The sequence below is a fragment of the Drosophila gunungcola genome (assembly GCF_025200985.1).
Source record: "Drosophila gunungcola strain Sukarami chromosome 3L unlocalized genomic scaffold, Dgunungcola_SK_2 000009F, whole genome shotgun sequence".
In the NCBI taxonomy this organism is placed as follows: Eukaryota; Metazoa; Arthropoda; class Insecta; order Diptera; family Drosophilidae; genus Drosophila; species Drosophila gunungcola.
Genome location: NW_026453181.1, coordinates 1,939,423 through 1,957,080, shown reverse-complemented (window position 1 = coordinate 1,957,080; position 17,658 = coordinate 1,939,423). Strand labels below are relative to the sequence as shown.

General features: G+C 39.1%; 3 protein-coding genes across 12 annotated transcripts in view; 2 read left to right on the top strand and 1 right to left on the bottom strand.

The window, feature by feature from the left end:
* Positions 1–77: 77 nt before the first annotated feature.
* Positions 78–8,703, top strand: LOC128259912 (transcription factor GAGA). Of its 5 annotated transcripts, none has more exons than XM_052992547.1 (6): positions 78–272; positions 3,108–3,573; positions 4,207–4,539; positions 4,839–4,976; positions 6,567–7,084; positions 8,567–8,703. In XM_052992547.1, the coding sequence occupies exons 1-6, from the start codon at positions 81–83 to the stop codon at positions 8,627–8,629; spliced, it is 1,710 nt and encodes a 569-aa protein (XP_052848507.1). In that variant the 5' UTR covers positions 78–80; the 3' UTR covers positions 8,630–8,703. The 5 variants fall into 5 exon arrangements, 4 of the variants coding, with proteins under 4 accessions (XP_052848507.1, XP_052848505.1, XP_052848506.1 ...); XM_052992545.1 differs by having other exon boundaries at positions 4,839–5,099; XR_008268094.1 differs by lacking the exon at positions 8,567–8,703 and having other exon boundaries at positions 4,839–5,608; positions 6,567–6,704.
* Positions 8,645–10,382, top strand: LOC128259919 (probable nuclear hormone receptor HR38). The gene has a single exon (XM_052992554.1). It carries the CDS (start codon positions 8,645–8,647, stop codon positions 9,608–9,610), a length of 966 nt encoding a protein of 321 aa, XP_052848514.1. The 3' UTR covers positions 9,611–10,382.
* Positions 10,383–10,430: 48 nt separating this feature from the next.
* LOC128259909 (venom dipeptidyl peptidase 4) overlaps positions 10,431–17,658 on the bottom strand; it is an 86,167-nt gene continuing 78,939 nt past the window's right edge. For 5 of the 6 annotated variants that reach the window (XM_052992536.1, XM_052992537.1, XM_052992535.1 and 2 more), the window contains 8 exons: positions 15,281–15,535; positions 14,249–15,025; positions 13,225–13,678; positions 12,472–12,692; positions 12,237–12,406; positions 11,632–11,792; positions 11,368–11,573; positions 10,431–11,298 (listed from right to left, as the gene is read on the bottom strand). In XM_052992536.1, the coding sequence (XP_052848496.1) occupies positions 11,182–11,298; positions 11,368–11,573; positions 11,632–11,792; positions 12,237–12,406; positions 12,472–12,692; positions 13,225–13,678; positions 14,249–15,025; positions 15,281–15,535 (2,361 nt within the window). In that variant the 3' untranslated portion in view covers positions 10,431–11,181. Of the gene's footprint in view, positions 11,299–11,367; positions 11,574–11,631; positions 11,793–12,236; positions 12,407–12,471; positions 12,693–13,220; positions 13,679–14,248; positions 15,026–15,280; positions 15,536–17,658 lie in introns of those variants that run through there. The other variant, XM_052992541.1, reaches the window with a different exon arrangement.

The window sequence follows — 17,658 nt, the reverse complement described above, 5'->3', positions numbered from 1 at the left end:
TGTTGGAGACAAATAGCAGCGAATACGCTAGCAACGCTGGGGAGGAACAACAATTGTTGGATTTGGACGCGACGGCTTTGATGTCGCTGCCAATGAATTCGCTGTATTCGCTCACCTGGGGCGATTACGGCACCAGCCTCGTATCGGCCATCCAATTGTTGCGCTGCCATGGCGACCTCGTCGATTGCACGCTGGCCGCCGGCGGGCGGAGTTTTCCCGCCCACAAGATAGTCCTATGCGCCGCCTCCCCCTTTCTACTGGATTTGCTTAAGGTAAGTTGCTAGAAAGCGATACAAAACCTTCTTTAAAGAGAGTTTATTGCACATAACCTCAAACGTGGCGTACAGTTTGTAAACAGAGAAATCTCATCGCAGAAATAGGTTAATGTGTGGAGCGCAGAGACACTTACACATACGTATCGCAAAATTACGCTCCGCTCCAAAAGTTGTCTAGAGATTTTTGTTCAAGTTTTCCACTGTCAAATGAGTTGAATGAGTGGCTCTTGGCCCCCCTTGCCATCCCACCTTCGCCACCGTATCAGCTTTTTCTTGTTGCAAAGTTCACCGGAGAGCAAGAGGGAGAGAGAATGAGAAGTAGAAGACTATCGCACACAGAGAGGGAGAGAGCGAGAGAACCAGTTGGTTTGAAAAAAAAAGTGAGAGGCCCCAAAGGGGGGTGGGACAGAGAGGGGAAGAGGCAAAAGCTGATGCGCCAACTTTCAGTTCGCATGTGTTAGAGCGAGCACGAACGAGAGCGCCATAAAAGCAGCGAGGCAACTGTTGTAGTTGTTGGTTGTTTGGAGCTTTTGTCTTGCCTTTTGGTTCTTGATGTTGTTTTTGGTGCTGTTGGGTGCACACGAGCGCGACCTCTTTTTTTTTACTAGCAGAACTGTACAGTTGGCGCTGGCTATGGGGGAATTTTTGGGAAAGTGGGGAGCTTTATCATCAAATACCATGTAATCATGATAAAAGTAATGTAGATATTTTACAATAATTTTTTTTCCATTTGCTTCGTTTAATTATCAACGTATTAATGTTTTCCTTGCTTTTAATTCATTAAATTTATGGCTTTACAACATAAAATAAATCATTTTTAGTTCGGAGGAAGTTATATTATACTAAAGTAGTCCATAATTTTGTCTTACGGTATAACACCGAATATTGTCCCAGTTTTGTAATTTACTTCAAATCAAATGTTTAAGAGAGTTTTTTTGTTTTTTACTTCTTGTATTTAAATTTGTAATAGTTATATACTTCTATATATCTGTTATCTTAAAAAGTAACTTTACAATTTTTGAGATAGTTCACCTGGGAAATATGTGGTGTTCGATTGGATGTCATTTAGTGCAAAACTAAAAGATTCGGTTTGAAAAGAAGGAAAATTAGACAGATGTTGATATTAAGCAAGCTAAGTTTTTTTTTGAACGAAGTCAAGTAAAGAATTTGTTTAAAATAAGAGAGTCAAACTAAATTTTCAAGAACAGCTAGTAGTACTACACATTTCCCTTTTTCGAATCCCTCCTGTACTCTGCCAAATTAAAGCATTTCATATCAGGGCAGGGTAGGCGCATTTTAAAATGGAGCTTGCTACTTTTTCTTTAATTTCGTTAGCTGTTTTGCGATACTGTACTTTTTAGCTATTCATTTGCATTTGCACTTACTTTGGGTTTCCGCCCGTCTATTGTTTATGCACTAAAGTACGAAATACCTTACCGTCCCGAATCCGAATGCGTGGCCCTATTGAAATGGAAAATGAAATGCTGACCAAAACAGAGCGGCCAGCGAAACAAAAACACCTGATGCGACGCTCTTCTCTTCCTCGTTTTTCCTCTCCCCTTCTCTTCTCTCCGGTAGTGAAAAAAGTAAACAGAGCGTAATTTTTAAAACCGCCGCTCAGAGCCGGGAAATGTCCAAAGAAAAAAAAGAATGGGAAAAAAATGCGGCTGGGCTGTGAACTCTGCAAAATGTACAAGATGTACTGATCTCGTTACACTCATACACGCACGCCAATACTCATGGCGGCCGCTCTTTGTTGCTCTTGCTCCCTTGCTCCCACGGCCCGGAATGCAACTCAAAAATCGATGAGCGCGAGGGGAGTAGAGTTCAAAGAGCGAATAGGGATTGGAAATGGGAGAGGTGAGGGGTATATGACATTTGAAGAGATTGAGTGGGTGGGAGAGAGGGCGAAGGGTGGTTTCAGAGCAGCGCTTGCTAATTAAATGACCAGAGAGGGAGCGGGAGCTGCTAAGCGCTCTTTCTTTAAGCGCTGCTCTGTTTTCTTTTTAAGCATCTCGAAATCTGAAAAATCTCAAAATCCTGCTGCAGAATGTGCAGAGCGCGCAAAAGTAAAAGCCGGCTGTCTTTCTCTGTGTGTGTAAGCGGTGGAGAGTGCGGTGTGAGCGGGAGTAGAGACGTGTAAGTGTGAGCGCCACGCCGCGAGTTTCTATTATTTTCATCTCCGTCCGTTTGTTTTTGTTTTTGTTTGCTAAGGCGGTCGGACGGCCCTCTATTTTTTGGCTCCACTTTGCCTCTCAATTTACGCTCTGCCAAAAAATGTGAGAAAACGTCAAAACAAACATTACCCTAGGATAGAGTTTGTGCTGGGAGTGTAGTCAAAAGAGGAATTCCATTAAGAATCTCTTAACTTCCAAATTTGCAACAAAAAAACATAGGAAAACACCCGTAGTTTTTAATCTGTAAATATATTAGTATGTTAATCTACCCTTTAATATTGTCACCCATATAATCTGATTCCATTTAATTTTTCTATTTCTATCACCATATTCTGTTTTCACTTATGACTAAAAACAAATTTAATTAATTTGTAACATTGAGCAATAGAATCGCAATAAACATTAAATATTTTCCATTTTTTTATTTTCTATGTTTAGTCCTTATTTTAATTTTATTTCATTTTAAAGGGGCTTCCATATTTGTTTATGAGCATTTATTCGATAAAAAACGGTTAGAAAAACTAATGCCCAGAGTGGAATATTATTTTCTTTAGAAAACTGTTATATAATTTTATATCCAGAAAGCAATAATTTTTTTAAGGTTTGATTTATTTCCAAGGAAACCTAAAATATGTATGTTTTACTCCTTTTCCAGAATACACCATGCAAGCATCCAGTAGTAATGTTGGCCGGCGTGAATGCCAACGATCTGGAGGCGTTGCTGGAGTTTGTGTACCGCGGCGAGGTGAGCGTGGACCACGCTCAGCTGCCGTCGCTTCTGCAGGCCGCCCAGTGTCTCAACATCCAGGGACTGGCTCCGCAGACAGTGACCAAGGACGACTACACCACGCACTCGATCCAGCTACAGCACATGATTCCGCAACACCACGACCAGGACCAACTGATTGCCACGATTGCCACGGCCCCACAGCAGACGGTGCACGCCCAAGTGGTGGAGGACATCCATCACCAGGGCCAGATCCTTCAGGCAACGACCCAGACCAACGCAGCAGGACAACAGCAGACCATTGTGACCACGGACGCAGCTAAACACGACCAGGCAGTAATTCAGGCATTCCTCCCGGCACGCAAGCGCAAACCGCGCGTTAAGAAAATGTCACGTAAGTTTAAAAAATATAAACCTTATTTAATAATTATATTTAAAAACCCTTCTTAAGGGGGTCTTGCAGTTAATTTTTTTTTTTTAAATTCAAATTTTTTAAATTTTTTGTTGAAGAAACAGTTAAAACCAATTATTACATAAAAGTACGACACTTATGGAATATTTTATTACATTTTTAAAGAGAAAAATTAAACGGAAAAAAGTTGTAGTATTGCAAACAAATCTATACATAAAAATTAGTTTATTACCTTCGGTGAATATTATGTTTAAAAATTAAAGTAAAACTGTAAGTCTTGAAAAATTCATCTGTTTAATCTAACAAGAGCCAATTCGAAGTAATGTTCAAAATACAACATAGAAGTCAAAAAATTAATAAATAATGAATACACTATTTAAGTATATACAAAATTTCTAATGAACAAATTTACGTTTTTGAATTGTTAAATGGTCTATTCCGAAAGATTTTGGCTTAATTTCGATGATTCAAATTAACGTGATACATTTGTAATCCTATTTAGTGCTGGTAACATTTTATGAGAATTTAAATAAACAATTTAAATAGTAATTTGTTTGTAATTTAAGCATTGCGCATGACTTATAATAATAATTTAAATGGAATTTTCTTTTGCAGCTACGGCTCCGAAAATAAGCAAAGTTGAAGGAATGGACACGATCATGGGCACACCGACCTCCTCACACTCTGGATCCGTGCAGCAGGTGCTCGGCGAAAATGGAGCCGAAGGCCAGCTGCTATCATCTACACCGATCATTAAGAGCGAAGGACAAAAGGTAGAGACAATTGTGACTATGGACCCCAACAACATGATACCGGTAACTTCAGCCAATGCGGCAACTGGCGAGATCACGACGGCACAGGGAGCCGCAGGCTCATCCGGAGGCAATACGAGCGGCGGATCATCCACGCCAAAGGCTAAACGCGCCAAACATCCGCCCGGATCAGAAAGTAAGTTGTATTAGGTTACTAACTTGCTGGTATGAAGTGAATAGTATTTTGATGATAAATACAAAATAGTAGCTTGAAAAACGTTCAAACTCAAGTTGAAATATAATTTCAATTTAATTTAATTCATAAATTGTGAATTGAGCCTAACTGGTTCTCTTCAAACAGAATTTTTTTGCGTTTTTACTCTAATTGTTTAACAATCGTTTTATTATTAATCATTTCATAAGAGCTAGTAAACATAAAAACTACTATTCCAAAAGCTGTTGCCAAGTACTAAAGCATATCAATTTCGTTTTCAGAACCCCGTTCGCGGTCGCAATCGGAACAACCTGCTACGTGCCCCATTTGCTATGCTGTCATTCGTCAATCGCGGAACCTGCGGCGCCATCTCGAGCTGCGGCACTTTGCCAAGCCGGGCGTGAAGAAGGAGAAGAAAAGTAAGTCCGGTAACGATACCACCCTAGACTCCAGCTTGGAGCTGAACACCACGGCAGAGGGCGACAACACAGTGGGCAGTGATGGACCAGGCGGAGCGGGATCAGCAGGAGGAGCATCATCCGGTACGACGCCAACGAGAGTGATATCGAATGCGCCGCAGGCCGCGGGGGCACCTGCCATCCTGGCCCAAACTGTGCTGCCCCAGCAGCAGCAACTGCAACAGCAACACCAGCAGCACATGACAACGGCAACATTAGCGGGTGGTGGCCAGGCATACATCAAACACGAGGGCGCTGGCGGAGGCGGCACTGGGCAGCAGCAGCAACAGCAGCAGCAGGCGCAACAGCAGGGCATGCAGAACGTCATACACATTGTGGGCGATCAGGTCTTCATGCCGCAGCAGCAACAGCCGCAGCCGCAGTAGCTGCCTTCTGCCGAGCCTTCGATCATTCCAACGCACCAACGACTCCATCATCCACATTTCCAAACACACACTCGCATAACACACACGAAAACGTTTTGTAAATAACAATCAAGCAAACAAACAAACAAACAAATTCCCCGTGATCTGATCGAATGATTTGTGTTCATTTCCTGTATCATTTTTAATTTTTCCATAATTAATTGCTGCGTAAGTTTTTAATTTGCATAACTTTTCAAAATTGTGCTTTTCAACATATAACATTTTCGTATGCAGTATTTTCTTGCATATTGTACTACAGAGAAATGAAAAAAAAGAGAGGACTCCCCAAGTTTCCACGTAAATGAATACTCGACTAACTTACTTAAATAATCTAATTAGTGTCGCAAATAATTGTTGTAAAAATTAAATGTACAATTACAATCGAGGATCGCAATCGGTTTAAGTTTCTCTATTTTAAATATTATATTACAAATTGTTTAATTAATAAAATATTATATATTTTTTTATATAACAAAAACAAAATTAATCTCTGCCTGTGGCACGGACTTTAATTTATTGCAATTGGCTGTTTGTTAATATCGTTTCTCTAAATTGCAAGAAAATACTGTTGGTCAATTTCCTTAGCTACTAACTTGGTACCGATCTAATTTCTGTTCTACTTCTTTCCCTGCAAGAGAGTTGTTTAAAACTTTAATTGATTGGAACAAATATTGCGGATGTGGAATAGACAATCTGGCTGATAATAGTATTTAAAAGTTTGGAATGTGTTTTGTGTTCGATTTATTTTGTAGCTCGTTTACTATTTTGTTTTATCTAACAAATAATGTTAGATTTAGTTATAGTTCAAATTTCTTTGCTCTTATTTAACCTTGTTTGATTATTAACATTTTATTTGTTTCTACTTGATTTCAATTGTTATTTTAAGTTGTTCAGTCCTTTGTTTAACTGATGTTTTCTTTGTAAAAACTTTTCATCTACACAAACCACACATTTTCACATTCCCCCTCTGGCTGTAGTCCTAGATGGTCGCGTTGTTTCTCTGTTGGGCCAGCGATGTTGCTCTAGTGTGGTCTCGCTCTATATTACTCTTACTATCCCCCTATGTAGTTAGGCCCACCGCAGCGGCAGTCTTCTCACCAGCACCTCCTTCCTTCCTTCCTTGCAGCAACCAGTGGCAAAAAGTCTAGTAACGGATCCAGCGGCTCGGGATCGGGTGGCAGTGGGGCACTGAGCTCCAGCGGCAGTGTGCCCCAGGTGCAGACGGTGCAGTCCCTGCACACGCTGCAAGGTGTGCAGGTCAAAAAAGATCCAGATGCCCAACAGCAGCAGCAGCAACAGCAACAGCAGCAGCAACAGCAACAACAGCAGCAACAGCAGGCAATGGCTGTGGGCGGCTCGGCGGGCGGACAAGTGCAACAGCAACAAGTGCAGCAGGTGCAGCAGCAAGTCCAGCAGCAGCAGCAGCAGCAACAGTTACAACATCACCAAATCATAGACGCCTCGGGCAACATAACCACGGCAACGACGAGCGCTCAAGCAGCGGCTGCCGCTCAACAACAGGCGGCCGGCCAACAGCAACAACTAGTGGCTCAATCCGCCGATGGCAGCGAAAGTGGAGCACCGCTTTCGATTGCCCAGGTGCAGACGCTGCAGGGCCATCAGATCATAGGCAATTTAAATCAGGTGAATATGACTGACTTCCAACAACAACAACAACAGCAGCAGCAACAGCAGCAGCAGCAGCAACAACAACAGCAGCAACAGCAACAGCAAACACAACCACAACAGACGCTCTGATCGGACCGCAACCGTAGATCCACCATGTACTATTCTATATAATTATTGTTAATTTGGGTTTTTGCTAAGCGCTTTAAATATTCTCTCGTCGGAATGCGTAGACAAATTCTAAATTAATTGGAAAGATCCAAAATATGGTACCTTTAGTTGTTTACTATTTTGTTATACAATTTTTATGACTTTAAATGTTGATTTCCCCCTTACAATTAATTTTGTTGCTATTAGCTATGCTTAAATGCGTTATGGTTATTGGTAATTTTGTGCATATCTTATAGTTTCACTAATGTCCCAATGCTGGAGGATCTCTAGTCGGATTGAAATCCTTCAGATCAGTGAAAGTCAATTGAGCGCAGGTCCTCTTGTTCATCACCAGATTTTGGCCTCGAGCAATTGCGCCTTGTCTTGGAAGCAATATAGTTAAATATAAATACACTTAGGTAGCTTAAAAATTTTTGATTTACAACAATCTACTTAAGTAGCTCAAAAGCGAGCTCGCTCAAGAGGGTTTCCAAATACCCCAATCTGTGTCTGCCCACCAACAACCACTCAATTAATCAATCAATCCTTTACACTTTCTGGCTTTCGTTTTTTATTTAAGAACTCTGTGCTCTAAGTTTAAATCAAAACAATTTAATATGTATATTTCACAATTTAAATAGTTGAAAATTTTTCTTAATTTTTAGACCCTTTGCAATAATTTGGATAAATGGAATATAACTTTTCGCAATATTGATTTAATTATGTAAATTGAAACGCAAGTATATATTCCATCTACCTGAAGTTGTCAACTTATTGTTAGCCTTTCTAAATACTTAAATAAAATATAATTTTATTTAAAACCAAAAAAATCAAGTAAAATAAAACAACAACTTTTTAAACCACAATTTTTCCAAGTATTTTCTTTTATGTTGAATGCTTTTTCGGTGATTTTGTAGCTGTGTAGTTTTAAACGTATTTTTAACCCTAACTAACTTCATTACTTAATATCACTAACGCCCATTAAAAACTAATTTACATTTAACTGTATGATTTTTGAAAACAAATGCATGATACTATTACTACTATTATAGTTCTTGTAGTTACTACGGTTGACAAACGAAAAACGATACTTACTTCAATCCAGTGAAAGGAATTTAAACGGAAATCATATTGTGACTAATTGCACATGACATTGCACCACTACACAACAACATTAATCCACTGCGCTCATAACCAGATCATTAACGAAACTTTTTTATCTTCTCTCTTTCTTGCTGCCACCTTAATAAAAATAAAAACCATCTAACCAATTAAATGCAATACATTTGTGTGCAATAACTAAACATCATCATGCATCCCACAACAAATCAAAATCATTCAAACGACCAGGGCAACAACAAGAACATTTTGGTAAAGAAGGTTTTCATTTTAAAAGGAGGTAATAATACGTAATGATGAGCCAACGATATGTCCAGCGGCCCTGGAGGAGGAGGAGGCGGGAGCGGGCAGCAGCAGCAACGACAACAACAACATAACACTAGCAGCACGAGCAACATCTGCAGCAGCAACATCGCTGGCACGACAGCAGCCACAGTGAGCAGCAGCAGCAACAGCAGGAGCAACACGCCAGCAACATCAACATCATCGGCTGGCACTGGAACGGCAGCAACATCAACACTCCAGCGTCGCATTCTGCGCGGCCATGCGGCGCAGACAACCAGCGGTGAGCGTGTCCTGCTCATCAACTACGTGCCACAATCGGGAGCGGGATCGGGAGCAACAGCAACCGCATCCGCTCAAAGCACGTCTCAATTGCCCACCCGTAAGATTCTCCAGGCCAGAGCCTCGGCAGCAGCAGCATCAGCATCAGCCTCTGGAGGCGGAGGAGAGGGAGCAGCATCCTCCTCCTCTCCGCCATCCACGCCAGCTGTCTCGTTTGCCGGACTGGGCTCCGAGGTGACTGTCACATTGACGCGCACCAATCAGCGCGCCAGCGTGACCAGTGTCACAGCCGCCGGTCATATTGTTAGAAATCAACAGGCCACCACCTATCACCAGAGCACGAACACAGTCACCACAGCATCGACTTCGAGCGGCACGTCGGCGATTCATGAGCACATGGCCACGTCAACGTCGCCGCCGCCACTGGTGTTCACCCATCATCCACATCATCACCACAGCCAACAGCAGCAGCAGCAAAATGAGTATCATCAAGACCACCAGTTGGTGGATCACCATCAGCTGGATCAAGAGCACATAATCATAGATCACCACCAGTCGACGGAGGATGATCAGTTGATCGAATACGACGACGGCGGGACGATCGAGGAGCAGCATCATCAATTGCAATTGCAAGAGGAACTTCATCACCCACAGCAGCAACAGCAACAGCAGCAACATCATGACGTTGTCCATGAGGTGTATCTCCAGTAAGAGAGATTAGAGTTAGACACTAGCGAATAAGTTTTAGCCATTTTATAAATACGTTTGGGACACCCAAAATGTGTGCAAACAGAAAATCGAATTTGACAAGGCTTTAATTTTGTTGGTTTTTTTAAAAATTCAGCTGTATCTCTAAGTTATTCTCTCCATAAATTCCTTTCCCTTAATTAAATTGCACACATTTTGAGAAGTTTCAACTAAATCGTGTACATACATACAGCAATTCTATACATATTTAAACTTAGAAACAAAAGGATTTTAAAATACCCGTTTCAACTTGTATATAGATTTCTGACAAGTAGACAAAAATATTTTCCATTGAAAGTATTAATCTTAAAATTTACATATTGAAAAGGACTAATTTCAATTAAATAGTTGTTAGTAAAGATTATTTTTGTACTATACAAATACCGCTACAACATACATGCTAGTTGAGAGATAACTGCGCATATTAAATAACCATTGACGATCCATAAGTTATTGTCAGTTGTAGATCAAAACAAACAGCGTACAGAAACGTAATCAATTGTAAAATATATCGACTTCTATTTAGAAAAACAAATTTGGCACATAGTACGTATGTATGTTTGAATCAAATCCATTCTGATTGTTTATGAACTGTTGAAGCAAAAGGGCCCTTAGGATTACGAATGGGATAGAGCTATAACAGCCTGTCCTAAATGAAAAACATATTCATGTAACCCAGTATTCGGGGCCAAGGCAATAAAGCGAGCCGGTTTGTGTACTGAAAGTAAAATTTAAATACTGGGAGTTTGCATTTTTTGGGCTGGATTAAAAATAACGAAGGGTGTTTATTAATTTAAGTGTTTATTGTTTCTTGCCTTTTTAACGGTTGCCTATACACAATGTCTTCTAATTTACAAAAAGCCTTTTAACAACTATGTTTTTTTATTATTTACAATTTGTTTTACTTTTATACAAGTAGCAAACTAATAAGCTACAAAAAATTACAAACTACTTTGGGTTTTCATTATATTTAATTTACAGGAAGTTTGTTACCAATTTAAAATTCAGAATCAGGAGTGGTAAGCTTAAATTGAAGCGCTTGCAAAGTTTTTGGATACACAATTTATAATTGAATTGCAATATCTACAATACAGGTTTTACATTAGCAATATAATCAGGCACTAGCTAGACAATTTTTCCTTCAATTGCAGCTATTTTAAATAATTTCTTGTAATTTTACCCTTTGTTTTTAAGTTTAAAATGTCTTAAAATGCAATTTGAAAAGATTATTGTTCCAAGTTATCTTATAACACTTTTGGACCTGCATTATGTCGTTTTATAGTTTTGTTTTAATCGTTCTCTTTAAGCATTTTGATCTTTATATCAATTTGAATTGTCTGATTAAATAGTTTGTTTAAAGTTCTTGTTTAATTTGCAATCTATTAACTTGTTAAGTACCAATTCTTGTTTTTCTCTTTTCTAGTTGCAGCTGAAAAAATGTGTCAAAACTGCTAATCATTACTTGATATTATCTGGCAATTATAGCTATAATGTCTGTGCTTTTATCTGCCTTTATGATGCACTTATTGCCCTGTTTATTTGGCACTTTTCATCAGGCGACTGCTGGCAAAGCAATCGCCAAAGAAGCGATCCAACGAATGGTACAGATGTGGTCGCACGTTGGCCAGACCATGATCCTCGTCAGCGTAGCTCTGGAAGGGCATTTATAAAATGAGAAATGTCTCTGACCTGTAACCTGTTCAATGGGCAAGAGTACTTACAATCTGCTTGAAGAGAATGTCCTGTCTCTCCAGATTTTTGGCCAAGATCATGGCCTGTTGGTAGTGCACATTATCATCCAGTGTGCCATGAACCAGCAAATACTTCTTGCCCCGCAGCTTCACGGCCATCGTACTCAGTCTGGAATTGGCATAGCCCACCTCATTCGTGTTGGGCAGACCCATGTAGCGCTCTGTGTAAATGGAATCTGTAAGAAAAGTATATTTTTTAGTTGGTTCACTGAATCGAGATAGAAGTCTACGCACCATAGTAGGCCCAATCCGTGACTGGAGCTATCGAGGCTGCACACTTGAAGACTTGGCTGTTATCATTGGCCAGAGCCATGGCTGCAGCGTAGCCACCATATGACCAGCCCCAAATGCCAACGTGATCAGCATCAATGTAGTTGTACATCTTCGAGAGGGTTCTGAAAAATGTGGAGTTTAAGTTGCTGCTTAGAAAGTTTTCTGGGAGTTTATACTTAATATAAGTTATTTTTGTATGGATAAATAAATTTGAAAATTTCTCCCAATAAAAACGGGAAAAATATGTCTGTTGGAAAAGTCTAAAATATATAATTTATTAAGAAATATTAAATAGTCCTACGATTGTTAATTGTTTTTGTTTACTTGATTATCTAAATACAATAGTTGCAAAAAATACCTTTACCATGAATTTTGGGCAACGAAAGCAAAAAAAAAATAAATAGTTTGATGCGTGCCATTAAAATTTGTTTTCCTAAATAAAAAATATAAAGATAAATATGTTAAAAAAAAGTATCGTATAAAACAAGGACACTTGGCCATTAAGTGATATTATTTTCTTTGCTTTTAAACTTAAAATACGAAATTAACTTATGTTAAAAACTTACGCGGTAACGTTAATCTGATCACTGATCTCCACGGTGCCCAACTTTAGGTAGATGGCATGGAGGAGACTCTCGCCACGAAGTCCAGAGCCTCGACCATCGATCTTGGCATAGATCACAGACTGATTTGAGGTCAGATAGGTGCCCCAGTCCACCATCCACTTGTTTGTAACCTAAATAAACAGAGGGATTGGGATTACTAACTGCCTAATTTATTTCAATCCTTCATTTAGCTTACAGAATAGGAATCTGGTCCACCGTAGACATCCACTAGCATGGGATACTTGGTTGCGCCACTAGTGTCCAAATTTGGGGGCAGCTGGAGCAGAACCTTTGCCTGGAAGCCACCGTCAATGTTCACTGTCAGGATCTTGTGCGAGGGCAGGGCCACGCCCTTCAATTTGGCACGCAGGCTTTCATTGGTTTCCCAGTCGATGACATTCGAGATGACAACTTGGGCTAAAAAATTAACAAGCCAAATACAAAACAATAGAATAAGCTTGAATTTCAATCAAATATTTTGAAAAAGCCAAATTAACATTAAATAGAAAGGAAGCTAAAAAATATTTTATTTAATGACTTTACTTTGATTTTAATGTGCATACTTTTAAAAACAATAAAACCATTCCGACTTTCCGTTAAATTTTTTGGGCTGGGTAATATGATTGTCCGCTTTGTATTTATAATCATATTTCATCTCGGAGTAAATTTGTATAAATGTTTAAAAACAACCAATTTGAACTTTGAACTTTAAGCCTCAAGGTAATTTTTAAGTCATTAATCTTACATTGGGTGTTATTTTAACCATTTCCTAAAACATTTTGAAAATTTGAAGGACTTATGTTTTTTGGGAGCCAAGAAAAACAAACTTTAGATCAATTTACCAATTACCAGACCAAATTTTACTAAAGATGACCAAATTTCTTTGGTTAATTTATGGTTACATTTTTCCCTAGTTTATAAATAAATGTATATTTGTGTCCAAACTTACAGTTTTCGAATTTCCACTCGTAAATGTGTGTGGTGGGAATTCCGGGTCCCAGCGAGGTGATCACAATATGGTTATTGTCGTTGAAGGTGGCCGAGAAGTAGGTCTGCGGCACATCCCCGGACGTGATCAGGTTGCAAGTGAGGCACTTGGGGTTCTGTTTGGCCAGGGCTCGAATGGCGTACAGATGCAGCTGCTCGGGATGATCCTCGGTGTTGGCGGTGTAGAAGATAATGTCGTTGGCTCCGTCCCAGTGCAGGATGCTGTCCACCACGTACTTGCCCTCGGTCAGGGGCTCCAGAGTTTGTGGCTCGGCACTGGCCACCTTGGAGCTGAGGAGCTGGACGTGCTTGTAGTTGTTGTGCGGCAGGACGAAGGCCAGACGGGATCCGTTGCGGTTCCGGAAGGGAGCGGTATAGAGGTCCACCCAGCCGGTCTTGGATTCCGCACTGTAGATCTGTTAGAAATCATATAAGTACATATTAAAATTGAAATCGGTTATTGAAACAGTAATTATTACAAATTAATAATTCGACTTAACCTTGCTGAGACTACATTTTTTGTATAAAATTGCAATAATGAATAACTATTTAATATGTTAGATCCTAGAAATTTATTTCACAATACATATCATTAAAAAGAATAGAAGAAAACGAAAAAGATATTATTTTCATTCATACAAAATGCCGCAAACAAAAAAAACTTTACCGAAAACGTTCGACAAAGTCAAATTAATTTTTTGTTGTAATCTTAACAGCAACCGATGCCTATATTTTATTTGGTTTCAATACATGATTTTGAATATGTTTAAAACAAAAAATATGAAATTATTTTACTTTGAAGTTTAATGATGAACGGGAAACTTTTCTCTATGTCACAATATCATTGTATTGGTATTTAATAGTTTCATATAAGAGCTTCCACAAGCTTGAATAAATATTATTATTATTATTATTATTGTAACTTACATAACTGTATTGCTTACCAAATTAGTTAATATTGTTTAAAAAAAAGCAAAGCCACTTACCACACTTCTGCTGAGCCCGTCGAATGTCACAACGTACGCGGCATTCTGAATGCGGTTCATCCAGATGGATAGCACATGGGTGTCGTCCACCCAACTGACCACGGTAACAATGTAGTCGGTCTCAGTATTAAGGGCAGGCGGCACCGGCATCACGGTCAGGAAATCCTTTCCAGAAACGGCCCTGTTCAGATCGACCATCACCAGTTCCACCCGCGGATTTGAGGATCCGGCCTTGGGATAGGCGATCGACTGGTGCAACGGATACTGGTATCGGAGATCTCCGGCATCGCCGTAGTAGGGGAATCTGATCGGAATCGTGGAAGAGTCATCGAATTTGATGAATGCCAACTGGTCGCCCGACGGGTTGAACCACGTGGCCACATTCGAGCTGAACACCTCCTCCTCGTACACCCAATCGGGAATGCCATTGAGTACGCCCTCCTGCTCGTCGCTGGTGATCGCGATCTCCGTCTCCAGGGCACTCTGCTTATAGTACAGATTCCGATTGAAGTTGATCACCAGGGCATTGCCCACCGGCGCCCATTGGACCATGCTCAGATACTGCTGCACATTCTGGATGGTCAGCGCAGTAAACGTTTTCGTGTTCAGGTCGTACAGATCGTACTCCGCGAGGAAGCTGTACCGGAAGTTCTTTCTGTAGTTCTTCGCCAGCAGCAGAAACAGTCCATCGGCGGACTTTTCATACAGCACATAGTGCGCGGAGTTTTCGAGCAGTACGGATCGTACTCCCGTCTTGGCATCGAATTCCATAATAGACTAAAAACACCAAAAGGGAAAGTAATAATTATTTTATCTACATGTTTTGATATTGGATCAATAAGTTATTTTATTACAATAAGTTATTTTTTTTAGTTGCCCATTTTATATTAGCATGTTAGGCTTTCCTATTCCATAGTGATTATACAAAATTAAAATTATTTTTTTTTTAACTGATCTTAAAAATCAATATTTAAATTTTCGGATAATGGTTACGAAAAGATAAAGTTTGAACATGTTTTATCTTTAACTTACCGCGTTATCCTTGTATATCAGACTGTTGCCATTGCTCCAGCTTCCGTTAAAGCGCTTGGCATAAAGTTGCCCGCTCAGCACGTCCTCCAGATCGATGGCATTATTGGAGTTATTGGAGTCGTCTGAGCCATCCTCTTCGTCCGTCCGGAGAATGAATACCAGGGCAGTGGCCAAAAGAGCTACCGCTATGACCGCTGTCAGAACGCTGAGGATGATCCGCACCCGACGCTTCTTCTCCTTGGTGTGCATTAGATTCTGTTTGAACGAAGCAACAACAGGGAATTATTAGTAAAATAAATTTAAAAGTTTGACCTATGTAAAGTACAATTTGTTGAAGTTTTATCGGAACTTATTATACCACAAAGAAACGTGGTAAATCCAAGTTAAAATATTTTTCGCTTGATTTTCATCCAAATTTATTTGGGGCCTAAGCAAAATATATTAAAATGTATTAATATAAATCGATCAATTTATTATGCACTGTATTTAAAATTGAATATTAATAATAATTTTAATGTTAAATATAACATTTTGAATTTAAGCCATTGAATTTTTTTTAGTGTAGTTTGTTGTTATTATTATACCGAAGAAAAGAGTCAAAAAAGTATTGTTTGTCACAGATATTAACGATAAAATCTTTTTTTAACCAATCCCAATTTCTCAATTAAGCTTTCATTATAATATGAATAATTAACTTATTTTATTTATACACCGTAATTATATAACTTGCTATGAAATGAATGTCCTCTGTGTAAACACTCTTGGAGGTTTTTAGTTCAACTGAGAACAAACTAATTGAATAATTACTTTTTTATTTTTATTTCATTGTATAATTTATCTGAAAACATGTTTTACTCTTGACTTGAATAAAATATTGTTGTGTCAGTACAAACTTGAATTAGTATTGACCAGTTAATGAATTATAAAGTTTATCACAACAAACATGGAAATAATTGATTCAAAGTGAATACAATGCGAATATAATTTTGAAGAGGCAACCGGCGGTTCATTAACCCATTTTCCATGCAGGGAAATTGGCTTTCATTTCAAATGGTCATCGTTTCCTCGTTTTCCGTTCACATTTCTGTAATCAGCCGCCTTCTGGGCTGACCAAAATGAGCAAATTGGCCAAGCCGAATTAAAAGGCTCGAACGAAATGCGCACTTTGGCCAATTTGGGTACAATCTTTCTGCCTAATCAGCGACTTCAGGCACGTATATACTATGTACATGTATTATATGGAAAGTAACGTTGCGCATGCGCAATGACTTTTCTCCATTCACTCAACGCGTTCCACTCAAACCGCAGAAAACAAAGCAAAATGCATAAGACATCGTGGGAGAGATTGGGGATAAAGTTTTGTAGGGAGAGGGACGGCAACCAAATGAGTCCAAAAAGTGGAGAGCGAAAATGAAAGTAGTTTTTGTTAACTCCAGACTGGGTCGCCAATAACTGGTTTATGCGCTGGTCAGTATACAGTATATACACACAGGTAAGATGGGTAGCAAAAGGGGGCAAGTGGGGACCCAGGGCAATTGACGCATGACGTAAGTACACAAAATCAGAAATCTCTTTTTTCGTATCGAGTAAATGTTTAAGACCTGTCTTGTGATTTTGCCATGTTTGTTCGTTACTTTTACATAATTTTACATTACGCGACCAAATAATTAAGTTGTCCACACCTCAAAAAGACAAATCCACGCAGCGCTATTGTTGCTGTTTCTCTCTTTTCTATTTAACTCGGCTTCGATGTGACTAATTGTGTTGTTGAAATCAATCGTTGAACGAAATGTTTTTGCACTTTATTTATTTCTGTTTTTAGCATTTTTGTCGAATCATGTCAATGGATTTTTGGCAGAGCGTGACATTTTTTTGTGACTATTTAATTGGATTTATTTGTTCCAGCTCAAGGTTATGGGTGGACGTCTTTTTTGTCTGCAGCTGGCAGAAGTTATGTTTGGCTTGTATTCTTTACTTTGTTTACTTCAATAAATAAAAAAATTTGTGCGCCGCGAGTTCATGCAGCTGCAAATATGTTTCATAGCTCAACATCCTTCAAAACACAATGACAATTCATTGAGAAATTTAATAAGAAAAATTTTAAAACTCCACCTAAGAATTATAAATTGCTTTCTACCTAATAAACTTGTTCATTGAATTGAGTACACTTTCTTAAAGACCAACCACTAACAAATACGTTTACATATTTTTATGTATGTAAATTAAACATATTAAATTTTCCTTTTTTTTTTTCTTCAAAGTTTTAGAAAAGTCTGGCTGATTTTCAAATTGAATGCCAATCTTAGCACCAGTTTTGTTTTCTGTTGACCTGCACAATAAAAACTACTTGTTTACCACACCAATACAAAAATAACATT